General features: G+C 40.7%; 1 protein-coding gene across 1 annotated transcript in view; it reads left to right on the forward strand.

Moving 5' to 3' along the window:
* LOC126085383 (caspase recruitment domain-containing protein 8-like) overlaps positions 1–26,995 on the forward strand; it is a 73,037-nt gene that overhangs the window by 43,178 nt on the left and 2,864 nt on the right. The window contains 8 exon segments of the mRNA XM_049900707.1: positions 12,450–12,514; positions 14,358–14,436; positions 16,884–17,113; positions 17,190–17,383; positions 17,386–17,460; positions 17,918–18,043; positions 22,178–22,319; positions 24,161–24,205. Of these exon segments, the coding sequence (XP_049756664.1) occupies positions 12,450–12,514; positions 14,358–14,436; positions 16,884–17,113; positions 17,190–17,383; positions 17,386–17,460; positions 17,918–18,043; positions 22,178–22,319; positions 24,161–24,205 (956 nt within the window).

Consider the following 26,995-nt stretch of genomic DNA (forward strand, 5'->3'; position numbering starts at 1 on the left):
ACAAGAAAAATTTAGATTGTCATTAGCCTGAACTTAAAAACAAAGTAAAACTTTTAGAAAAAAGAGTACTTTGAAAAATAATTGAATTAACTTTCTGAGAGGTGTGGAACCCCCTTTTCAGTAAACAATTTGGTCTTTGGTCCTGGTTCCTGAGAGCTGGACCACACCTGAGGCCAATGAGTGGGGGCTGACCCAGCCCGGAGGCCCAATGATGACTGAGCCTCAGGTAGCTGATGTAATGTATCATGGTCACATGTTGAAGCCAATAAAGGCTCAATGGAGCTTCCTGGGTGGTGAGAGCTAACATCTGCTCTTAGGAGGGTAAGCGGATCCCTGGAAACATAGAAGCTCTGCACCAAGACCCATCCCAGACCTTGCCCTATGTGTTTGTATCCTTTTTTTCTGCTAGATTGAAGATACTCCTTTTCCTGTAGTGTATGAGTCATTTAAATGTATTATTAGACCTGAGAAACAGAGAAAGGTCGGTACCCACCAACCGAGGCCCAGGGGAATGGGGATGAGAGACAAAGGGCTTGAGGATCAGCTGGTGTCTGGACTGACCAGGGAAGGGAAGCTGAGATTTCCACAGATGCAGTTGGCGTGTATAATGGGGTTGATTATCCATCACAAATTTGGCATCAGAAGTGGATGATCTCAGCCTCCCTGGACGGGTTTGAAACAATTGGTACAATGAGCAGGGTTAGCTAGAGAAAACTCTGACCATTGGACTTGCCAAGTAAGAAATTATAAGGGACCTGAAAATTATATGAGATACAATGTTACTGAGATGAAAACTCAGGATAAAAATATTGCAAAAATGTATATGGATTTCATTCAGTATTTTCAGCATTAGTATTAATATGGAGCTAATTTAGAGTTGTTTTAGCATTGTTAGATAAAACAGAAATAATTGTTTTGTTTTACATATATACGTATATGTATATAAAAAAAATAATAATTAAAAAAATCCATTGCCCTCCAGTTGATTCCGACTCACGGTGACCTTATGGGACAGAGTAGAACTGTCCCATAGAGTTTCCAAGAAGCAGCCTACCATTTGGTTAGCAGCCATAGCCCTTAAGTACTGTAACACCAGGGCTCCGTGTGTGTGTGTATATATATATATACACACACATCATCTTGGAACAAAATTCTTGTTGACTTTATAATTACAGTGTACCCAATATAATATGACCTCGAGGTCTGTGCTGCTTATTTAAAATTCTTATAAAAAATTGTTCCCCCACACATCTGTCAGTTTGTCGTACTGTGGGGGCTTGTGTGTTGCTATGACGTTGGAAGCTATGCCACTGATATTAAAATACCAGCAGGGTCACCCATGGTGGACAGGTTTCAGCTCAGCTTCCAGACAAAGAGAGACTAGAAAGAAGGACCCAGTGGTATATTTCTGAAAAGAATTAGCCAGCGAAACCTTATGAATAGTAGCAGAACATTGTCTGATATAGGACCAGAAGATGAGCCCTTCAGGCTGAAAGACACTCAAAATATGACTGGGGAAGTGCTGCCGCCTCAAAATAGAGTTGACCTTAATGATGTGGACTGAGTAAAACTTTTGGAACCTTCATTTGCTGATGTGGCATGACGCAAAATGAGAAGAAACAACTACAAACATCCATTAATAATATGAATCTAGGAAAATTGGAAGTAGTCAAAAATGAAATGGAATGCATGAATATCAATATTCTAGGCATTAGTGAACTGAAATGGACTGATATTGACCATTTTGAATGGGGCAATCATATGATCTACTATGCTGGGAATGACAACTTGAAGAGGAATGCTGTTGCATTCATCGTCAAAAGGAATATTTCAAAATCTATCCTGCCAGTGAAAGTATAATATCCGTATGCCTACAAGGAAGACCAGTTAATAGGACTATTATTATTCAAACTTATACACCAAACACTAAGGCCAAGGATGAAGAAATTGAAGATTTTTACCAGCTTCTGCAGTCTGAAATTGATGGAACATACAATCAGGATTCATTGATAGTTACTGGTGATTCGAATGCAAAAGTTGGAAACAAAGAAGAAGGAGGATCAGTAGTTGGAAAATGTAGCCTTGGTGATAGAAACAATGTCAGAGACTACCTGATAGAATTTCACAGAACCAATGACTTCTTCATTGCAAATACCTTTTTTCAACAACATAAATGGAGACTATACATGTGGACCTTGCCAGATGGAACACATAGGATTCAAATTGATTACATCTGTGGAAAAAGACAACCAACAAGCTCAATATTATCAGTCAGAACAAGTCCAGGGGCTGACTGTGGAATAGACCATCAATTGCTCATATGCAAGTTCAAGTCGAAGCTGAAGAAAATTAGAACAAGTGCACGAGAGCCAAAGTATGACCCTGAGTACATCCCACCTGAATTTAGAGACCATCTCAAGAATAGATTTGACACATTGAACGCTAATGCCCAAAGACCAGATGAGTTGTGGAATGACATCAAGGACATCATACATGAAGAAAGCAAGAGGTCATTAAAAAGACAGGAAAGACCAAAATGGATATCAGAAGAGACTCTGAAACTTGCTCTTGAACACCGAGTAGCTACAGTGAAAGGAAGAAATGATGAAGTAAAACTGCTGAACAGAAGATTTCAAAGGGCGGTACAAGAAGACAAAGTAAAATATTATAATGACATGTGCAAAGACCTGGAGCTAGAAAACCAAAAAGGAAGAACAGGCTCGGCATTTCTCAAGCCGAAAGAACTGAAGAAAAAATTCAAACCTTGAGTTGTGATATTGAAGGATTTTACGAGGAAAATATTAAACGATGCAGGAAGCATCAAAAGAGGATGGAAGGAATACACAGAGCCACTGTACCAAAAAGAATTGGTGGACATTTGGCCATTTCAGGAGGTAACATATGATCAAGAACTGATGGTATTGAAGGAAGAAGTCCAAGGTGCACTGAAAGCATTGGCAAAAAACAAGGCTCCGGGAATTGATAGAATATCAACTGAGATGTTTTCAACAAAGGAGTGCTGCGCTGAAAGTGCTCACTTGTCCATGCCAAGAAATTTGGACGACAACTACCTGGCCAACTGACTGGAAGGAATCCATATTTATACCTATTCCCAAGAAAGGTGATCCAACTGAATGTGGAAATTATTGAACAATATAATTAATATCACATGCAAGTAAAATTTTACTGAAAATCATTCAAAAACAGCTGCAGCAGTACGTCAGCAGAGAACTACCAGAAATTCAAGCCAGATTCAGAAGAGGACGTGGAATGAAAGATATCATCACTAATGTCAGATGCATTATGGCTGAAAGCAGAGAATACCAGAAAGATGTTTGCCTGTGTTTTTTTGATTATGCAAAGGCATTTGACTTTGTGGATCATAACAAATTATGGATAACATTGCAAAGAATGGGATTTTCAGAACACTTAATTGTGCTCATGAGGAACCTGTACATAGATTGAGAGAAACTTGTTCTAACAGAACAAGGGGATACTGCATGGCTTAAAGTCAGGAAAGGTGTGCATCAAGGTTGCATCCTTTTACTATGCTTATTCAGTCTGTATGCTGAGCAAATTATCTGAGGAGCTGGAGTATATGAAGAACAGGGCATCAGGATTGGAGAAAGACTCATGAACAACCTGAGATATGCAGATGATGCAACCTTGCTTGCTGAAACTGAAGAGGACTTGAAGCACTTACTGATGAAGATCAAAGACCACAGCCTTCAGTATGGATTACACCTCAAAACATAAAGAAGACAAAAATCTTCACAACTGGACCAATAAACAACATCGTGATAAAGGGAGAAAAACTCGAAGTTGTTAAGAATTTCATTTTACTTGAACCCACCATCAACACCCATGGAATCAGCAGTCAAGAAATCAAAAGATGCATTGATTTGGGCAAATCTTCTGCAAAAAGATCTCTTTAAAGGGTTAAAACATAAAGATGTCACCTTGAAGACTAAGGTGCACCTGACCCAAACCATGGTGTTTTCAGTCACCTCATATAGATGCGAAAGCTGGACGATGAACAAGGAAGACCGAAGAAGAATTGATGCCTTTGAACTGTGGTGCTGGCGAAGAATATTGAATATACTATGGACTGCCAAAAGAATGAACAAATCTGTCTTGGAAGAAGTACAATCAGAACGCTCCTTAGAAGCAAGGATGGTGAGCTTAAGTCTTACATACTTTGGACATGTTGTCAGGAAGGATCAGTTCCTGGAGAAGGACGTCATGCCTGGTAAAGTAGAGGGTCGGTGAAAAAGAGAAAGACCCTCAATGTGATGGACTGACACAGTGGCTGCAATCATGGCTCAAGCGTAACAACGATTGTGAGCAAGGTGCAGGACTGGGCAGTGTTTCTTTCTGTTGTCACTATGAATCTAAACTGACTCAACGGCACTTAATAACAACATAAAAAATGGTTAGTTTCCACATTGAGTTGATCTCTTATGTAACCAGTTTTAGAAATTTAGAGACCAAAATATGGACTCTAGGTCAATATATCAGGTTCTTGTTGCTGGGGTTATATTCTCCCTAAATCATCTAGTAGATAAAATTAGAGTGTATATATCTATACGTACACATTATTCATAATAGCCTCAAATTGGAACAAACCCAAATGTCCATCAACTGGTGAGTGGATAAGCAAAATTTGGTATACTCATACAATGGGATAGTATTTGGCCACTGATACACGCTACAACGTGGATGAACCTTGAAAACATTATGAGAAAAGACAGTTATGAAAGACCACATATTGTATGATTCTACTTACATAAAATGTGCAGGATAGACAAGTCCATACAACCAGAAAACTGGTTGCCCAGAGCTGGTAGTTGAGGAGGGAAGGGGAGTGCCTGCTAATGGGCACAGGGTTTCTTTTTGGTGATGAAAATGTTCCAGGTGTGGTGATGGTGCTTGTTGCCCCACTCTGTAAATAACTTGTTTATTTGTTTTTTAACATTCAGTTGTCTACTTTAAATGGATGAATTGTATGTTGTGAGAATTTATCTCAATAAAGCTGTTATTAAAAACTGAATCTTTAGAAAAACTTGCAGGGCAGAACACATGAAAGTTAGGGGTTGGGCAATTATTCATCAACCTAAGAGTTTGAAAGGAAAAAAAATGATGAAAAATTTAGGAGAGGAAAAAGATAAGAGTTCTCCTACGAGAGAAGTATGTTGTGGCAAAGCAAGGAAAAAAAAATCACATTCGTAGTGGTACCTTTCGGGTGGGATTCTCTAACATAGAAGTTATTATTTCTATCTTTTTTTATTTGAATACAAAGGCCTGAATCGAAAATAAAACAATTCTTAAAATCCAGAACCCTGCTAGTCTAGGCACACACAAAAATAACATCCTATACCATAATCATTGCGAAAACCATAGTCATTACAAAACACAGTCATTTTCTAAACCAGGAAATTAATATTAACACAATACTATTAACTCAGGTACAGATTTTATTTCAGAGTGATATTTGATGGGCCGATGGTACTGCAGGAGCCCTAGTGGTACATTGGTTAAAGTGCTCTGCTGCTAACCAAAAGGTTGGCCGTTTGAACCCAACAGCTGCTCAGCAGGAGAAAGATGTGGCAGTCTGCTTCTGTTAGGTTTATAGCCTTGGAAACCCTATTATGCTGTTCTACTCTCTCCTATAGGGTCACTATGAGTCGGAATCAACTTGACAGCAGTGGGTTTTTGGTTTGGAGGTATTGTCTGTCATATTTCCTTAGTCCTTCTTAGCCTATGCTCCCTTTCTTCAAGGGATATTTGCAGGGCAGTGATACAGATAAGAAACCATGACTTTCAAGGACTCAAAGAACAACTTTATTTTGGTTGGCCAATGCCAGATACCCCAAAGCAGGTCTCTGTAGTCAATTGAACTTAGCAGATGGCTACGGCAAGGCCTAAGAGAACTTTTGCCATGAGGAAATGATCTATATCTGTGCTGTAGAATATGGAAGCCACTGGATACATTGGTTTTAGAGTACTTGAAATATGGCTTGCACAATGAGGAGCTGATTTTCAAATTTTAATCACAGTTAGTCTCCGATCTACAACAGGCTACATTCTGATGAATCTGTCCTAAGTTGGATCTGAAGTAAGTTGAATACCACATTTTTTTTTAAGTTTTCATTTCAAAACATGGCAGTGTTTTGGACAGTAAATCATAAAATCGTACTTCTGAGAGTGAACATCAAGAATGATTAACATTAACAAATTGCCCTGTGCAATATTCTATGTAGTAAATATTACTAATGATAAAACCAAAACCAAACCAAACCCACTGCCATTGAGTCGATTCCGACTCATAGTGACCCTACACTAATGATAAGATGTATAGAAACAAATGGACAGTCATAAATGTGGTCTGGAATACATCCTAAGTTGGGGACTACCTGTAATTTAACTTTAAATATGCTCATGTGGTTGGTGGCTATCATACTGAGCAGTGCAGATTTTACCTCAAGGGACTTTCCCTTGCTGTTAACCCCAGTCTAGGTCTTAGCCAGCCAAAGGAGATCAAAGAACCTACCCCTCAAGAGTGAACAAGTAGAAAGGACCTAGCCTAGGGATGTCCTGTTCCATGTCTGAATCAGGAGCCTTAAATAAATCTGCCCCATTGGAGAAGAAAAAGGAAGTAAAATATCCAACATTTCGTTCCCTATGAGGTTCTCATGCTCTGCCCAGAGTACCTCACAGTGTAGAGGCAGAAGGCAGAAAAGGAGCACCACAGTTGTATGGGTTCATAGAACACAAACACCATCTTGCTAAGGTCCTGCAGCTTCAACCAATCAAATTAGGTCCCCTTCTCTTGGGCACCAATGATGGGTGAAGGTAAAATATGAACTAGGAATCTCTTTCTCCCTAAAATTCTCAGCAAGGTAGTTATGTCAAGAAGGATGTTGACCAGTTATAAAACCAAATCTTGTGCTGCGTATTAGGTGTTGAGAACTGACTAAGGTCTGCTTCCTGGGATGAAAAGAGCACTATTTAGTGGGAGACAGAGACACAAACTGTTAAATTCAATATATTGAGGGATGAGATGGATTTGTGTCATAGAATGAACCTGAAGGAAGACTTCCCAAAAGAAAAACACAGAGTCTATGGCTATTTAGAGACTGTCCTACCACGAGATCCATCCCTTAAATGCTCAGTACAACTCCCATTTGTGTTAAAAATTTTTTTTTGTGGTGAAATATATGTTACAAACATTTTCAACTGTTTTTTTTTTTAAATGCCAAAAAACAAAAGTAGGACTTCTTTTTTTTGTGCTTCAAGTGAAAGTTTACCAATCAAGTCAGTCTCTCATACAAAAATTTATATACACATTGCTATAAAAAAAAAATTTTTTTTTAATGTACTCTTAGTTTCTCTCCCCCTAATGAGACAGCACACTCCTCTCCCCCCTCTATTTCCATGTCCATTCAGCCAGCTTCTGACCACCTCTGTCTTCTCATCTGGCCTCCAGACAGGAGCTGCCCACATAGTCTCATGTGTCTACTTGATCCAAGAAGCTCACTCCTCACCAGTATCATTTTCTATCTTATAGTCCAGTCCAATCTCTGTCTGAAAAGTTGGCTTTGGGAATGGTTCCTGTCTTGGGCTAACAGAAGGTCTGGGGACAATGACCTTCAGGGTCCTTCTAGTCTCAGACCATTAAGTCTGGTCTTTTTAGGAGAATTTGAGGTCTGCATCGCACTCAACTGTTCTTATTTGTACAATTCAGTGAGATTAACTACATTCACTGTGCTGTGCAGCAAGGACCACTATCAGTTTCGAAAGTTTTTTTAACACCCGTGGAAGCAGCAGTCAAGAAATCAAAAGACGCATTGCATTGCATTGGGTAAATCTACTGCAAAGGACCTCTTCAAACTGTTGAAGAGCAAAGATGTCACCTTGAAGACTAAGGTGCGCCTGACCCAAGCCGTAGTATTTCCAATCGCGTCACATGATGTGAAAGCTGGACAATGAATGAGGAAGACAGAAGAAGAATTGACGGCTTTGAATTGTGGTGTTGGTGAAGAATATTGAATATACCATGGACTGCCGAAAGAACAAACAAACCTGTCTTAGAAGAAGTACGGCCAGAATGCTCCTTAGAGACAAGGATGGCGAAACTGCGTCTTACATACTTTGGACATGTTGTCAGGAGGGATCAGTCCCTGGAGAAGGACATCATGCTTGGCAGAGTACAGGGTCAGCGGAAAAGAGGAAGACCCTCAATGAGGTGGATTGACACAGTGGCTGCAACAATGGGCTCAAACAACAACGATTGTAAGGATGGCGCAGGAGCGGGCAGTGTTTCGTTCTGTTGTGCGTAGGGTCGTTATGAGTCGAAACCGACTTGACGGCACCTAACAACAACAGCAGCAGCAACAACAACAATGTAAATCTATTGCATTTTCCAAGGGATATTTTAGAGAAATTGGATGTTACTGGAGATGATATCTGTATCCAGCAATGTGAGGAGGTGATGACGTTGGAGCAACTGCTTTATGACCTTAGTTTTAAATATAATTTATTTAAATGTAAGTTTAAATGATTTAATTTTTAATGAGTGTATTGAACAACTACTTTAGTTTGCTACCACTGCTATAACAGAAATACCATGAGTGGGTAGCTTTGAAGAACAGAAATTTATTTTCTCACAGTCTAGAAAGCTAAAAGTCCAAGTCAGAGTCTAGTCCATGTCGATTACTTTGGTGTGTCTCTCTCGTAGTTTCTGTGATCCACAGATAATCCTTGGCTTGTATATGGGCCATCCATTGTGTCTGTCTCCCCTCCTCCCCGTATATGTCTCTGTGTCTATTCAGCTCTTTTTATAACTCTGAAGTGATTAGGTTTAGGATCCACCCTGCTCTGGTAAGGCCTCATTAACATAACAAAAGAAAACCCCTATTTCCAAACAGGATCACATTCATAGGTACGGAGGTTAGGACTTCCATATACATCTTTGAGAAACACAATTCAATTCATAATAGCAACCTATTTGGAATTCCTGAAAATTTAATAACTCATCATTTGGTATGAGCTGGCTACAGCTCACCACTGTGTTTCTGCTGTACTCCTGAATTTGGCCTTATCAGACAGCCAGCCACCAGTATCCAGGTTGCACATGCATCATGAAAGAGACTATAAAATGACATATTCATCATCAGTGCTTTGTGTGGGGCTGGCATAATCCTGGGCTAAATTAGTAGCCCTGAACATAGCACCAAGTCTAAGGAAGGCAGCCCAAGTGTCTCTGACTTTATGGCCTGCCCACAGAGCCCTTCTGAAAGAAGAACTATAGACCCTTTCTTCTAATCCCCTCCCATGTTAGTCATATCATATATATCATTTTCTCTGTAATCCCTTCACATTGAAATGAATACATATATCCAATACATCAATGACTCCTTGGATATATCAAGAAATCAAGGGAACCTAAGAAAATGTCAGCAGAAAACTGGACCACATTTCGTGATGCCCCAGCAGCACCTATCATGGAATAACAGTCTTCTCCACAGAAGTAGATATTTTTATTTTGCTGTTTAATCACATCCCCTCTTAGTGATGGGGACTTGAGCCTTCTAATTCCCCAGGTGTTGATTTGTTCCAGGTTCAAATTCCCCAAGGTAGAGAAATGGATTGAGTTGGTTGTCTTCCTCCAGAAGGCAACATCTCTGTTAAGACATATTTCTTACACCAGACACTGAATGAACCACTAGCTGTCCCTATAGATCATGTGTTTTAACCTTGGCACAACATTGGGATCACTTGGGAAGGTTTAAAAGTACTGAAAGCTGGGTTCTACCTCTAACATTTTGATTTAATTGATCTGGACTGTGACTTGGGTATGGAGGGGTGATGGGTTAAAACTCCCAGGCATGGTCAAGGTTGGGTACCAATGCTAATGCATGCATTTTACTCATGGGTCAACTACTGATTCACTATTTTGATCCCAATGGTCATATGATACCAATCAGAAAATTTCAGTAAAAGAAACTGGCTGTTATGGATTGAATTGTGTTTCCCCAAAATGTGTCAGCTTAGGCCATGATTACCAGTATTGTGTGGTTGTCCACCATTTTGTGATCTGATGTGATTATCCTATGTGTTGTAAATCCTAATCTCTATGAAGTTAATGAGGCAGGGCTTGATCTACAGGATTAAGTTGTATCTTGAGTCAAACTCTTTTGAGATATAAAAGAGAGAAGCAAATAGAGAGGAAAAGGACCTTATACCACCAAGAACGGAGCACTAGGCATGGAGCTTGTCCTTTGAACCTGGGGTTCCTGTGCTGAGAGACTCCTAGACCCAGGGGAAGATTGATGACAAGTGCCTTCTCCCAGAGTCGACAGAAAGAGAAAGCCTTCACCTGGGGCTAGAGCCCTAATTTGGAATTGTAGCCTCCTAGACTGTTTGAGAATAAACTTCAGTTAGTGAAAGCCACCCAGACATTTCTGTTGTAGCAGCACAAGATAGCTAAGTCAGAATTTGGTACCAGGAGAGTGGAGTGGTGCTTTAACAGATACCTAAAATGTAGAGGCATATTTGAAACTGTGAATGAGTAGAGGCTGGAAGAATTTTAAGTTGTGTGCAGTAGTTAAGAGCTTGGCTGCTAACCAAGAGGTTGGCAGTTCGAATCCACCAGCCACTCCTTGGAAATCCTATAGGGCAGTTGTACTCTGTCATACAGGGTTGCTATGAGTCAGGGTTGACTCAATGGCAATTTTTTTTTTTTTTAATAATAGAATGCTAGATTGCCTTGAAAAGACTGTTGATAGAATTATGGACATCAAAGACAGTTCTGGTGAGGGCTCAGAAGGAAGTGGGAAGAGATGTAACAGCTGAGGCAGAGCAGATGGTGAGAAGCAGCAGCAGAGAAATGGCAGGAGCAGAACCAGGAGACCAACAGGAGACAGTGTGGGAGCCAACTTACAGAGCCAGAGATGACTGCCTTTGGCAGGAGATTTCCTGGCGGAGTGGGGTACCTCCAGGCACTTATCAATAAAGAGCTTTGGAACACTTGCCTGAGCAAAGTGTTTGGACACTGGTACAATAGAAGGAGTAAAGGAAGAATAGTCAAGACACATTTGGTTCCAGAGAGTCTATTAATTTAAACTATCTATAAATTTGGTTGACAAATCTCACTATCCAAGCCATCTCTTTTTTTTGATTGTCTATATCAGCTCTGTCCAATAAAACTTTCTTTGATGATGGAAGTGTTCTGTTCTGTATTTTCCAGTATGTAGCCATCAGCCACATGTGGTTATTGAGCACTTGAAATGTGAATAGTACAATGGATGAACTGAAATTTTTTAAAAAATTATTTTTATTGTGCTTTAAGTAAAAGTTTACAAATCAAGTCAGTCTCTCACACAAAAACCCATATACACCTTGCTACACACTCCCAATTACTCTCCCCCTAGCCTGCTCTCTCCCTCCACTCTTTCTTTTCATGTCCTTTTCACCAGCTTCTAACCCCCTCCACCCTCTCATCTCCCCTCCAGGCAGGAGATGCCAACATAGTCTCAAGTGTCCACCTGATCCAAGAAGCCCACTCCTCACCAGCATCCCTTTCCAACCCATTGTCCAGTCCAATCCATGTCTGAAGAGTTGGCTTCTGAAATGGTTCCTGTCCTGGGCCAAAGGAAGGTCTGGGGGCCATGACCACCGGGGTCCTTCCGGTCTCAGTCCGACCATTAAGTCTGGGCTTTTTACGAGAATTTGGTGTCTGCATCCCACTGCTCTCCTGCTCCCTCAGGGGTTCTCTGTTGTGTTCCCTGTCAGGGCAGTCACCGGTTGTAGCTGGGAACCATCTAGTTCTCCTGGTCTCAGGATGATGTAGTCTCTGGTTCATGTGGCCCTTTCTGTCTCTTGGGCTCATAATCTCCTTGTGTCTTTGGTGTTCTTCATTCTCTTTGATCTGGGTGGGTTGAGACCAATTGATGCCTCTTAGATGGCTGCTTGCTAGCGTTTAAGACCCCAGATGCCTCTCTCCAAGGTGGGATGCAGAATGTTTTCTTAATAGATTTTATTATACCAATTGACTTAGATGTCCCCTGAAACCATGGTCCCCAGACCCCTGCCCCTGCTACGCTGGCCTTCGAAGCATTCAGTTTATTCAGGAAACTTCTTTGCTTTTGGTTTAGTCCAATTGTGCTGACCTCCCCTGTATTGTGTACTGTCTTTCCCTTCACCTAAAGTAGTTCTTATCTACTATCTAGTGAATACCCCCTCCCACCTCCCTCCCCCCTCTCGTAACCACAAAAGAATGTTTTCTTCTCATGAACTGAATTTTTAATTTAATTTTAATTAGTTTAAATTTAAATAGCCACATGTGGCTAGTGGCTACTGTATTGAACAATACGGATTTAGTTTTTAATTGCCTCCCCTTCATATTCATGAACTGATTCTTAGTATTTTTCAAATTTTTGAAACACAAGGCCCACAGACACCAATGAGCCAGAAGACCAGCAATCTCTACAGATGCAACAGAGACAAGTAACAGGTAATTTGCTAATATAGAGAATGATCCAAAGGTGTGTCAGCCAGTTCACTGAAATGTTCTGTTTGTTTACATGGAGAACACAATTTCGAGGTCTTTAGTGGATTTGGGGAAGATTAAAAGGGAGCCCCAGGGTGGTACAAATGGTTAAAGTGCTCAGCTGCTAACCAAAATTTTGGAAGTTCCACCCAGAAGCACTTTGGAAGACAGGCCTGATGATTTACTTTGGAAAAAGTCAGCCATTGAAAACCCTGTGAAGTACAGTTCTATCCTGACACACATAGGTCACCATGAGTCAGAGTTGACTTGATGGCAGCTTGTTTTTACCATAGTGCACTATGCAGCCTAAATGGGGATACTAAATATTTGTAATTTTAGGTATTAATTCTCAAATGCGTTCTATAATTCCACCATTGTTAGGTATTTTATACACGTTCTCTTTTTATAATCCATGGAAACTGTATTAGTGGATTCTATAGCTTTTAGAAATGAGTAAAATAAAGTGGCAGATGAGAAGTCACTCAACTTCATTCAGCCAGTAGGAGGTGTGAGTCGGCATTTGACCGTATTTGGCTTAATCAAAAGGAGCTCAGTTTTTGTGTTTGTTTTATCTTAATCCATCTCAGTCTTCACAAAATAGGCAATGGGTTGTTAAGGGCCTTGATATTTTAAGACATTTGTACTGTGGAGGACCGGGCTAAAAGACTTTCCTAGTCTTATGGCATAAGATTTTTAAAAAACATTAGTCAAAGCTTGACAATTCTAGGTCCTGTTACAAGGCCCGCCTCTAAGTACTATGGTTTGAAAACGTCCCACATGGTGTGGAATAGTTTGAAAGTCATGTGAGATTCAAGAGCACGGAAATGGTGTTACATGTACTGTGATGCCCAGCTCAGACCACATGCTTACTAGCCATGTGGTCATGAGGTAAGTTCATTTGTATTAACATTAATAGCTGACATAGAGTGCACATAGTTCTCTGGGTACCAGGCTATAGGTACCAGGGTTCACATTAACTCTAAGATTTGGAAAGTATTGTTCTCCATTTTACACAGAAGGAAACAGGCTTGGAGAGGTTGGGTAACTGAGACTGTTTATTTTGCCTAAAAATAATCTTTGCTCTCCACAAACACAAGACAATGAGATCCCTTCAATTGTAATTCTTTGAAAACTAAATTCATCAAATGACAATATAGCAGAGACTTTTATGATATAGTGTATACATATTTACTGTGTGTAAACAGTCCTTGTCCCAGAGCCTGAGCAGTGGACATGGAATAGAGCAGAGTAGGTGTGGAGGGTCCTGAGAGTTGCTGATAGTCTGCTTCCTGCTGGATTGTAGAAATGCTCAGGGGAACCAGGCATGGTCTGGGGTCATTTGGGAGGGTGGTGGCAGGGTACTTAGGAGGAACACATGTTCTTCTTCCTCTTCAGCTTTTGTGCTTCTTCCTTTTTTGGCAACTTTCCTTACCAACAGAAGGTAATATCAGCTATTTAGGACAATATACAAATTGAACTGGTGTGGTTCCAACCCTAGAGAAATAGTTCCCAGCACCAAAGCTATCAAATGTGGCTTTCCAGAAAAAAACACTTTGAGATTTTGGGGATACAAATTTGTCCAGATTAAAAAACCACAAGCCTAAGTTCTAGCAACATATTGTTCTCTCCAATATCTACATTCTCAATATCATGTGTATAATTCAGCATCCAGCACTCCTACAGACCATGCCTTTTCCATCAATTTGCTTCTTATATGCACAATGTATTTTGCTTCATTTTCAGAAAATATTTGTTCAGTAGAGAAGTAACTAATATTTTCCTAATCTCTCATTTGATATTGAAACAGATTGCAAAAATAATCAGTTTCATGGACCTGGAGGAAATGTGGATGTTGAGTTGATTGACAAAAGCCTAAACAGACACAGGTAAGAATAGAATATAGAGATTATGTAAATACAACTCTAATATAAGGGGAATATACATGATTCCTCATTTAAGATACCTGAAATGTTATCAATTATCTGTTTATTTCCTGCACTGTCGAGTTGGTATTTTAATTTCAACATATACAGATGTGAGGATGGCAAGGTGGTCCCTACCAATGGCTCTATAAAAAGGTTAAGGAGAGCAAACCCCAATGTTCAGGACTAAATTGTTTCCTCCCAAAATAAGTGTGGTAAACCCTAACCTCTACTATACTTGTTTTTATAATCCCATTTGGGTATAGACTTTCTTTGTTAGGTTAATGAGGCAGTATTAGTATAGGGTGTGTCTTAAATCAATCTTTTTTGAGATATTAAAAGAGATTAAGTAAGAAAGCAAGCAAAGATGGGGGAAGATGGATGCCAAGCCACATGAAGATTGCTGAGGAACAGAAGTTCAAAAGGGACAAGGGCCTTCATCCAGAGGGGACAGAGAAAGACTTCTAGACTTGGCACCCTGCATTCAGACTTCTGGCCTCCTGTCTTGGTCATCTAGTGCTGCCGTAACAGAAATACCAGAAGTGGATGGCTTTAACAAAGAGAAATTTATTTTCTCACAGTCTAGTGGCTTAGAAGGCCAAATTCAGGGCATTGGCTCTAGGGGAAAGCTTTCTCTCTCTGTCGGCTCTGGAAAACGGTCCTTGTTCTCAGTCTTCCCATGGCCGAGGAGCTTCTCAGGCACAGGGACCCCATGCCCAAAGGACGTGCTCTGCTCCTGGTGCTGCTCTCTTGGTGGTATGAGGTCCCCCTGTCTCTCTGCTTGCTTCTATCTTTTATACCTCAAGAGAGTGCCTCAAGACACAATCCAATATTTAAGATTGAGTCCTGCCTCACTAACACAACTGCTGCCTATCATACTCCCTGTTAACATCATAGAGGCAGGATTTACAACATATGGGAAAATCATACAATACTGGGAATCATGGCCCAGCCCACTTGATACACACATTTTTTGGAGGACATAATTCAATCCATGACATCTCCTAACTGTGAGAAAATAAATTTATGTTTGCTGAAGCCACCTACTTGCAGTTTTCTGTTATAGCAGCACTAGATAACTAAAACACCCACCTTTATCACTAACTGCTTAGGAAGGTTCAGCATAAATCCAATTCCCACCTAAAAGCGGATCCATGCGTCACCTTCCCACATTTCCATGCCTTGTTGCCACCCACTTCTGTGGCAATTCCTCTCTCTGAATCTAACCACCCAGTGTTAGATCAGACCTCATCTCCAGGTATCCTGAGCTGGGGCAAAACATCCCTGACCACTTGAGGCTGGGTCATCAGGGAGCAGCTGTAGGCTCAATAGTCTGCACAACTTTCTGTACTTCAGACCAGCCAGTCTGTCTCTTGTCCTCTAGGACTAGGTCACAAGCTAGAAGAACTCTATCTTCTTCATTGACTGCCCTTGCAGCCTTTCTCTATCACCCAGACATCCAGAGCTGGGTCTACACAAACCAAGTCTGTACTGCCAACCCCTGCTAGCTCATGGCCTCTGTGGGTTTATTAATTCTCTAGAAAAAAAACAACAAAACAAAACAAAACCTGTTGCCATCCAGTTGAGTCTGACTCATAACAACCTTACAGGACAGAGTAGAACTGATCAACAGGGTTTTCAAGGCTCTTTATGGAAGCAGACTGCCACATCTTTCTTCCACGTAGTGTCTGGTGGGTTCCAACTGCTGACCTTTCAGTTAGTAGCCGAGTACTTAACCACTGTGCCACCAGAGCTCCTTAATTCTCTAGAACAGCTCACAAAGTTCATGGAGACTGTTACCTATACTTACAGTTACCGATTTATTATAATCAGAAAGGATACAAAGGAAGAGACTTATTAGAAAAGGTCTGGGGGAGTTCGTGGCACGGGGCCCTCCACGTCCCCAGGGATGTGCAGCTCCCTTCTCTGTGCATGGATGGTCTCACCAATACAGGAGGCCTCAAAGAGAGCACTTCAAGGTCCCGAGTCCCTGAGTCATGAAACCTCAATGAATATGCTATGACATGACCTTAGTGCATATTATGATACCTCCAATCAATGAAAAAGCATGACTGCATTAGGCCCCCCCCTTTCCTGAAGTTAATTTGCCTAATGTGGAGCCTGTGCAGCTCCTTCTTGCTTGATTATTTTGTAAAACAAAGGCATTTTGATTGCTTGGGTTATTTTCAGAAACCAGACTTTAAGGACCAAACCAAGTTCTTTGTCTCACAATGGAGAGAAATTGGGGCTCAGAGAGCTTAATTAAATTCCCAGATTTTTCTAATTTAGTAAGGTTGTAGATGGATCTTGAACCTTTTCCTAATACCAAATACTACATCCTCTACACAATGTGATTTAATTTAGAGTCTTGGTGCCTCTCCCGTCATGATGCTCTCCTCTGGCTCTTTCAGTGTCCACTTCCCCACCGCTGGGTGGTATCTGTGGCCAGCCACAGGCCTGGGCTTTGGTGTCAGGGAGGCGGTGACTGTGACGATTTCGTTTGAGTCTTGGGGTCAGCACCTGGACCTGGCCCTGCAGCAGGATGAGCACTGGATGGTGGCAGGTCCTTTGTTTGATATCACTGCAGAGCCTGAGGGGGCCATAGCCAAAATCCAGCTGCCCCACTTCATCTCCCTCCAAGGTAACGTGGGGAAAGAGGAGGCTGTGGGAATTATTCAGCAACATTTTGCACAATTGTCATTGTGGCTCTCCTACAGGAGGTGAGGTTGATATCTCCTGGTTCCAAGTTGCCCATTTTAAGAATGAAGGAATGGTCCTGGAGCAACCAACCCGGGTGGAGCCTTTCTATGCTGTTCTAGAAAACCCCAGCTTCTCTCTGATGGGAATCCTGCTGTTGATTGCCAGTGGTACCCGACTCTCAGTTCCTGTCACTTCCACCACACTGATCCTCAAGATCCTCATCACCCACATCCTCAAGATATTAAATTCCACTTGTACCTTATCCCCAGCGATAATACGCTAACAAAGGTAAGGCTGACCGATTCTTTCTGTGTTACAAGAAGACAAGAATTATATTTCTATGTGATCACGTTGGTCTGCCCATCTCCTTGTCAAACAGAAAGGACGTGAACAGCTTTAATTGAAGGAAGCATGAATCACCTGCCATGATGTCATTTAATGTGTGCTTACCATTGTACCATAGGCAACAATCTGTGATAGAAATTCAGTTCCACTGAAAACTGAGCTTCCCTTTTCTGACTCTCAAAGAAAGGAGAAAGGGGCAGGATTCTTTGGGGGGTTTTCAGAAGGAGTAAGATCCAGAGATTTCATCATCATGTTTAAAATTGATTGTAGCTGAATTAAGACATGCACGCACATGTTTGAATCATACCATACGTTCTACTTAAAAAAATTATAATTTTTTATGCCACTGTTTTTGCTTATTTACTTTTTTTTTTTCCTTTCTAACTTCTTTCTGTCTTAGGCAATAGATGAAGAGGAAGACAGGTTCCATGGTGTGCGTCTGCAGAACTCGCCCCCAGTGGAACCCCTGAACTTTGGTTCTCGTTACATTGTGTCTGGATGTGCACATCTGGAAATAGTTCCCAAGGTCAGTAGCATCTGAATTTAACTCAGCAGGTTTCACTGTACATTATACTTTCAAAACAAATGGTAGAATCTTGGGAAAATGCAATACTTTTCATTATGAATATCAAATATGCCCCTTTAAAAAACTGAAAACAGAGACTATAAAAACGGCACGGTGGGGGCATCATCTGACCTTCTCTAACTTCATAAGGGGGAAGGAAAAACATTATCAAACTGCCCAAGACTGATTCCCATGAGGTGGAAGTCAGACATACCTCCTCTCAGCAACCGTTTTACAAATTCTGACACCAGCACTCTCTACTTCTCTACTGGTTTCGATAATTCATTGCAATAGCCACCCAGAACTCACAGACCATACTCACAATTGTGGGGTTTATTAGGGAAGTAACAAGATACAGCTTGAGATCAGGACCAAATTAGAAGTAACAGGAACAACTAAGAGCAGAGCTTTTATACAGAATACAAAATACAGCTTAATTAGGACAACTTCTTCTCCCCTCTGCCGTGGGGTCTTTCTTGGGGCCTTCTGCTGCTGGGCTCTGCTTGGTGCATTCTTGTGCAAATGTTCAACTCTTAGCTCTGTGGATCAGCTAGCCTAGTTCCGCCAAGTGCCTGGAGGCACTCCGCTCTGCCAGCAAGTCTCCTATCCGAAATCGCTCAGCTTTCTTGCCCTGTGGGCTAGAAAGCCCGCCACACGGTGGTAGTCTCCTAGTTCTGCTGCCCCTGCTGCTGCCGTTTCTCTCCTGCTGCTTCTCGCCATCTTCTCTTGCTGTCTTCCGTGTTACAGCTTTCTCTCTATCTCCTGGGCCTAGGAGGTTCCCAGCACAGGGACTGCTTGTCCAAAGGACGGGCATTGCTCTCATCTCTTCTTGGTGGTAGTGAGTTCCCCCTGTCCACCTCTGGGATGGCTCATTTTAAGCCTAGTGGGTTGATAAAACTGACCATGCCTCATTAAGGTTCCATACACCTCATTTGCATGGTCCCAACCCCACAATGGTGCCATGACCTTTATTTGCATTATTAGCAAGCTGTCCAATCGCCTTGTGGGACACAGCACCTCATCTGCGTAGTCCCACCCAGTCATTTGGTGGGAGTTTCAAAGACTATGGCTAGAAGGGCCATATCAAGTAATTCGCTGCACTACAGTGACACATAGTATTAATCACATTACATGCTTCCAAGACACATAAGCAGAGTTAACATTTTGGCCTTTAGTGTATTTATTTTGTGGTAAAAATTATACATTGTTAGTTCCTTTTTTATAACCAGAAGTTCAGTTTGCCTGGCATCGTTGCTTCCAGGCCTGACACCTTGCCCAAGGAATGCACTTCGTGTGTGTATGTTAAAGTAGGCAAATGAGGAGCTGATTTTATACTATAAACTTAATTTTATGCATTTTTCAATTAAGATTGTTATATGTGTTCTGTATAATTAAAATTATTCCTATATATTATTTAAACAGGGCATAATATGCCATGTAGCTAAAATCCTTAAGCTTACTTAAGCACTCCACTACTATCCATCATTTAGATAGATAGATAGATAGATGCTATGGAGTCAGCTCCAACTCATGGTGACCTTATGTACAACAAAACAAAACAGTTCCTTATCCTATGTCATCCTCACGATTGCTGTTATGCTAGTGTCCAGTGGCACAACTGTTGTGCCAATACAGCTCACCAAGGGTCTCCCTCGCCCCAACTGGCCTGCTACTTCACCAAATATGATATCCTCCACCAGCGATACCTATTGATATATCCAAAGTAAGCAAGTTGGACAATGTTCCTTTGTGATCCAAAAGGTTTTCATTGGCTAATATTCGGAAGTAGACTGTCAGGCCCTTCTTCCTGGTATGTCTTAGTCTGGGAAGCTCCTCTGAAACCTGTCCACTATGGGTGAAACTGCTGGTATTTGAAATACTGGTGGCATATCTTCCAGGATCACATCAACACACAAGTCACCACAGTAGCATAAACTGACAGATGGGTGGTGATATTCAGCATTTAGTTGCTTCTAACAACAACAATTTCTCATTATAGGTACCCTGACAACAAATATTTCCATACATACAGTTTTACACTATACCTGTTGGAGCTACAGTATCCTAAGTGAAATTACCTATTCAAGGGGTATTAACAAATTTAAAGCTAGGGTATTTCCAAATAGATCTCTAAAGTTTTTGTACAATATAATTTCCAATAGTGAGAATGAGATTGGCCAGCTAATTACATGACCTATAGCATAAAGTACCAAAATTTATTTGTTTTTCAATTTGGATGGAAAAAACAAATTTCAATCAGTTTTAATTCTTTCATCGAAAGTGATTGATCCATTATACTGTTTTTGGATCGATATTGTTTTGTTTTGTTTTCCTATTATAAATTCACGAAGATAAAGACTCAGGGTTGGCAAAATCAAGAGGGTTAAGTGTCTATATTATCATTTTTCCTTTTTGAACACTGAGGCTAAAGTACAAAAATTATTTTTCCCAAAGTCACACGGACAACAAGTTGTAAAGCCAATTGCAAACATCAATTTAGAGCCCTTTTTCTAAGTATACTACACCATAAGAATATAATAAAGTGCCTCTTCTTGGTCTGCTTATAGTTTCCAATTTTCTTTAAAAACTCTGAATCTTCCAAGGCACAACAATTGATCTCTATTTGCCTGGAGCAACAGAGAAAGAAGGAGGGTCAGGAATAGAAGGAGGAAATGGAACGCGTGGCTAATTGCCTCCACAAACAACTGTCTCCTTTGCCATGAGACCAGAAGACTGGATGGTGCCCAGATACCGTTACTGAACATTTTGATCAAAGTTTCTGTAGAACAATACTGATAAAAAGGGGGGAAATTGAGAACAGAATTTCAAACTTTCATGGACTCTGGACTTCCTGGAGCCATGGAAGGTGAATGAAACCCTGAAATTATTGCCTGAGATAATCTCTAAACCTTAAACCAAAAATATCCCCTGAAGTCTTCTTAAAACCAAAAGACAATTTAGCTTAACTAATAAAGAATGTCTACCTTGAGCATCGTGCTATTTTAAGATCAATTTATACGGAACCAAAGTGTCAACAGGAACTGGAAAGATTAGATAGGAAACTTAGGAGGCAATGAGTTTATGTTAATGCGGGAGGAACAACTCAGAAAAGGAAGGTGAGAATGGTTGCACAACCCAAAGAATGTAATCAATATCACTGAATTGTGCACATAGAAATTGTCGAATTGGTGTATGTTTTGCTGTGTAGATTCTCAACAACAACAACAACGAAATTCTGAATTAACCATTCAGAGCAAGAACTGCCTTTCAGACACTTGGTCAGACACTTGGTCGTCCTCTAGGCAAGATATATCCTTGGCTATTGCAGGACTTGCCATAACCACTGGTGATACGGAGACGAATAAGACACAGTGTGTTCCTGTGAGAGTAGAATATCGTAAACATGAGCTATGAAATGGAAAATTTTAATATGCGGTGATAAGTAATCCTAAGCAAGGTAAATGGTCCTCAAGATCATCTTCCATCTGAAAGACAGAACCAATTATTTCACCTCTGACAATTTTTTTTCATTATTATTATTTTCCAAAAGGTGTGAGGCTTGTCTCCAAAAGGAACCAGGCTTGCTTCAGCCAAACTTTTCTTCATTCTGTCCTGGTCAGGAAGTTAGCGCCAATTCCCGCATGGCAGGAGTCCTTGGGAATCCTGAGGGAATGTGGAGCAGAGCATAGTGATCTGAAATGACCCTCGGTATTCCCAGTTAGGCTGAATAAGGACTGATGAGGTTCCCTTGACAGAACTCTCACTTCTCCGAACAGCCTCAGATTCTGATCTGCTGGCATCATTAATGAAGGACCTTAAGAACCTAAGAGTTTGTATTCAGTCAGTAGCTCAGACAATTTTTTCTCTGACAATGCAAAGTTGAGTCTGAGGCTACTCTGCCTTCCGTGGAATAATTATATTTCCTGAAAAATTGTAAATATAAAAGCATGTTGACCTGTCTCTGTCCTTTTAGTCTTCAAAGAGCCATGAGATACATGCAGAAAACAGGGGTTAAGTTCCATTGGCTTGTTCATTCTAGGGATCCATTCTTTTTCACCGTCCACTGCTTCAAAGTAAGTGGTATATTCTCTCTAGGAGTTGAAATTATCCTACAGGAGCCCTGGAGAGATCCAGCCCTTCTCTAAAATCTATGCTGGGCAGATGAAAGAACCAATCCAACTGAAAATTACTGACAAAAGACTTGGGAGTCTTACCTGGGAGACTTTTGTAAAACCAGGTAGGTAAAAATATGATGACGAATTTTTTGAGAAGGAAAAACCAAGACCCTTAATCCTTGGGTGTAGCAAAGTGGGTCAAAAAAGATAGTCTGTTTCTAGTCCCATTCCAGAGAAGAAAATAAATCTACTATCAGTTTATATTTAATAAGAATGAAATAAAGATGGCGGCAATGGTTCATCTCTAGGGAGTGAAACATGTAAGTGGAGTGGAGACAGATGTCAGTGCAGAGAATAGGACCACTCACACCTAGAGGGTTAATAATAACAAAAGCAAAAGCAAACTCATTGCCGTTGTGTCAATTCTGAATCACAGTGACCCTATAGGACAGAGTAGAACTGCCCCATAGGGTTTCCAAGGCTGTAATCTTTACAGAAGCAGGCTCCTACATATTTTTCCCATGGAAGGTGTCTTAGTTATCTAGTGCTGCTATAACAGAAATACCACAAGTGGATGGCTTTAATGAAGAGAAATTTATTATCTCAGAGTCTAAAACCCAGAAATCTAGGAGGCTAGAAGTCCAAATTCAGGGTGCCAGCTGTAAGGGAAGGCTTTCTCTCTCAGTCAGCTCTGGGGGAAGGTCCTTGTCGTCAATATTCCCCTGGTCAAGGTGCTTCTCAGTGCAGGGACTCTGGGTCCAAAGGTCCTGGTTCTTCATTCTTGGTGACATGAGGTCCGCCTGTTTCTCTGCTTACTCTTTTATATATCAAAAGAGATTGATTTAAGACACAACCTAATCTTATAGACTGAGTCCAGCCTCATTAACATAACTGCCTCTAATCCCACCTCATTAACATCATAGAGGTAGGATTTACAACACATAGGAAAATCACATCAGATGACAAAATGGGGGACAATCATGCAGTACTGGGAACCATGGCCTAGCCAAATTGGCACACATTTTGGGGGAACACAATTCAATCTATATAAGAGGGGTTGGTGGGTTCGCACTGCTTGATCTCTTGGTTAGCAGCCAAGCACTTTAACCACTGACCAGGGCTCCTTGGGGTAAAGAAGAGGAGACACTAATTTTAAGAGTCAGAAGGAACATAAAGGCCAATTAATTCCATCTTCTGCACAACTTCATAATGTCCTCTATGGTCACAAATCCCAATTTTTGGAGTGTTATATGCCTTTAGACAATCTGATGAAAACTCTTGTAAAACGTTTTATTGATTCACACAAACTCAACAACCTAAACATAATTTCAGGAAGTTTAGTAATTTGTAGACTTCAGCCAAAGATCTTCCATGGGTCCTCAAATCCCCAGATAAAAGCAAAAATCGTAAGACAGCACCGCTTGCAAAGGCCACCCTCTGCTTGAATACCTACAAGGATGGAGACACGAACATTTTTTAAAGTAATTAATCATTACCTTGGGCAATATTATGCAAGAAAGAACTTTTAGAAAGCTTTATTGGGAGATGTGCATTAAGATAAAATTAGCAGAGGAGCTATAAATTGTTTAATCTTTTTTGTACTAAAAAAAAAAACCTATTGTCATCAAGTCGATCCCAACTCCTAGCAAGCTTATAGGCCGGAATGCAACTGCCCCATAGAGTTTCCAAGGAGCAGCTGGATTCGAACTGCCAACGTTTTGGTTAGTAGCCGTAGCACTTAAACACTATTTCACCAGGGTTACCTTTTTTGTATAGTAATATGGAAATATAGATTGAACTTTAGAATTGTTCCTTGATCCAGGAAGTCACTTTTAGAAATCTATTCTGTAGAATAAAAGCGCTCATATGCTTTTCCATATGCAGGGAAATAGAACGCAGAGCTATTCCTTGAATAAGTAAGGTATATAATTGATCTTATCCTCCAATTTTCCTTCTTTCCTAGTGGATATCCAGCTTGGCGCTGCATCAGCCCCTCCTACTTTCTCAGGTCAGTGAAATGTTTTTATTAAAAGCCAGAGAGATGGGTCTGATTTGAGGAGGTCTTTGAGTGGTTTGATATACTCAGTGAGGGTTCATTCCTTTCATCTGTGTTATTTACAAAGACTGACTAATGTTAGAGACAAACACAGAAAATGAGTATGATTTCCTTATGCATGGATTTTAGGGTGTGTCTCAGTCATCTGGTGCTGCTGTAACAGAAATACCACAAGTGAATGGCTTTAACAAAGATAAATTTATTCTCTCATAGTCTAGGGGGCTAGATGTCTGAATTCAGGGTGCCATCTCCAGGGGAAAGCTTTCTCTCTCTGTCAGCTCTGGGGGAAGGTCCTTGTCATCAATCTTCTGCTGGTCTAGGAGATTTCAGTGCAGAGACCCCAGGTCCCAAGGGTGTGAGCTCCTGGCTCTTCTTGCTTGGTTGTAATGAGATCCCCATGTCTCTCTGCTCGCTTCTCTCTTTTACATCTCAAAAGAGATTCATTTAAGACACAACCTAATCTTATAGACTGAGTCCAAACTCAGTAACATAACTGCTTCTAATCCTACCTCATTAACATCATAGAGGTAGGATTTACAACACATAGGAAAATCACATCAGATGACAAAATGGTGGACAATCACACAATGCTAGGAATCACGGACTTGCCAAGTTGACAGATTTTTTGGGGGACACAATTCAATTCATGACAGGGTGTAATATGCAGACAGAAGAGCATGCAACAACAAATTATTGGAGAAAACATCTTGCATCTGGGGAAGTATAAGTAAAAGTAGTTTATGTGACTGGAACATAAATTATTAGAAGGACAAAGTAAACATGAGACTGGAGAGGCAGGTAACCAAAGATGATGGTCCAAATATTTTAGAGTTTAGACTAAAAACATGGGAGAACTGTTAAAAGGTGTGTAACTGTGTTCTGACTCCTCCAAACAGTGTGATTGACTGATCGTGGTTGGCAATAAGACATTGGAAGTGAAGAACTGGGTTATGAGGCTGTTAGGAAAAACAAGACCAGACATTAGCAGGAAATTGTTTAAGGTAATGGAGTTGTTATGTAAAAGAGAAAGGAATTCTTTAAAATAAGGATTCAACATTCCCAGGATCTAAAGTCCACCATTGGAGCCCTGGTGGCTGCTAACCAAAAGGTCGGCAGTTCGAATCCACCAGGCACTCCTTGGAAACCCTATGGGGCAGTTCTACTCTGACTTATAGGGTCACCATGAGTCAGAATTGACTCGTTGGAAACATAGTTTTTTTTTTTTTTTTAAGCCCATCATCTGGTAAGCAGTGGATCCAGATCTGCAAATATCTGTCTTCTGATGTCCTCATCTCCATATTAACATTAAAAATCACACAAGGCAGCAATCAGCATTGTGCTTTGCATCTGTTTAAACATAGTGTGAGAAAGGACAGAAAGTCCAACTTAAATTGACTTAAATGATAAAGGGAGTATCCTGGCTCAGGTGAATGAAAGGGCAAGAAGTGGGACTGACTTTGTATGAGGCTGATTCATTGGCTCATGTGATGATGTCACAAGGGTTTGATATCACTCCACGTCTCCGCCCTGCCTTCCATAATGTTGGCTTCATTGTCGGAATCTACACAGTCTAAAAGGCAAGGCTCACATCTTAGAACAGACCACACAGAGAAGAAAGAGAGCATCTTCTGATACCTCCCAATGAAGTGAAGGCTTGTCAAGGTGTCACATTGACATGGGATTGGTATAATTTCATTTCCCAACCACCCCTGTTGCCAGGAGGTTCAGTGAGGCTGACTAGTGAAAATAAATCATGTCCCACACCTGGAGTTGCAATTGGGGTCAAACTCAACTAAAGAGCATGGTTAAGAGTCAGGTAAAGGTGATTTCATGACAGACAGTCAAAGAACTTCCCTATAGTTGGGGGCCTCTACACCTCCTAAATGTGTAGGGCTTTTTAGCAGGAGATGTCATCTATTGACTGCAGGATAACATCTAAGCTCATTAGCTCAGCGTACAAGACCTTTCACAAGCTAGCCTTAGCCTACCTCTTGAATCAACTCCTCATCCCAGCCACCATGCACACTGCACTACAGCCACGCTCTTTCCCCCCCTTTCCTATTTGCCTGCTGTCATCTGGGCTATTGTACCAAAATCCTACTCCTTCAAACTCTTCTATGATACTAACTCTTCTGTGAAGACTTTACCAGCCCCACTTGCCTCCAAGGTCTAATTATCCCCCCTTTGTGATCTGAATGCAATTGTTGCTTTTCTCCTTTACGCCATTTATAATCATAGCAATGATGATGATGATGATAATGGTGATGTAGGTAAATGTACGATAAATATTCCGAGGCCTATATGTGTGCTTTATAGCCACCATTTAATTTAGTCCTGTTAATCAACTTTGCCTGGGCTACAACTGAGAAATATGGAGTAGCATCAGGGTGAACATGGAAATATCCAGGAGTTAACAATCATGTATCGAGTATCTCTGAACACACAGTGAAGCACAGAGTAGACACAGACCGTGCTCTCATGGGGTTTATAGTCTACCAAAGTGACTAAAATGAAACTAATTACACAGTGATTTTTTAAAATTGTACTATAATATATATAACAAAACATTTGCCACCATGTGTACACCTCAGTAATAAAAATTTTGTTCACCATGTTATGCAACCATCAACACAGTGATTTTTAAAAATAATTTTTATTGTGCTTTAAGTGAAAGTTTACAAATCAAGTCAGTCTCTCACATATAAACTTATATACACCTTGCTACATACTCCCAATTACTCT

This window comes from Elephas maximus, chromosome 11, assembly GCF_024166365.1.
Source record: "Elephas maximus indicus isolate mEleMax1 chromosome 11, mEleMax1 primary haplotype, whole genome shotgun sequence".
Lineage (NCBI taxonomy): Eukaryota > Metazoa > Chordata > Mammalia > Proboscidea > Elephantidae > Elephas > Elephas maximus.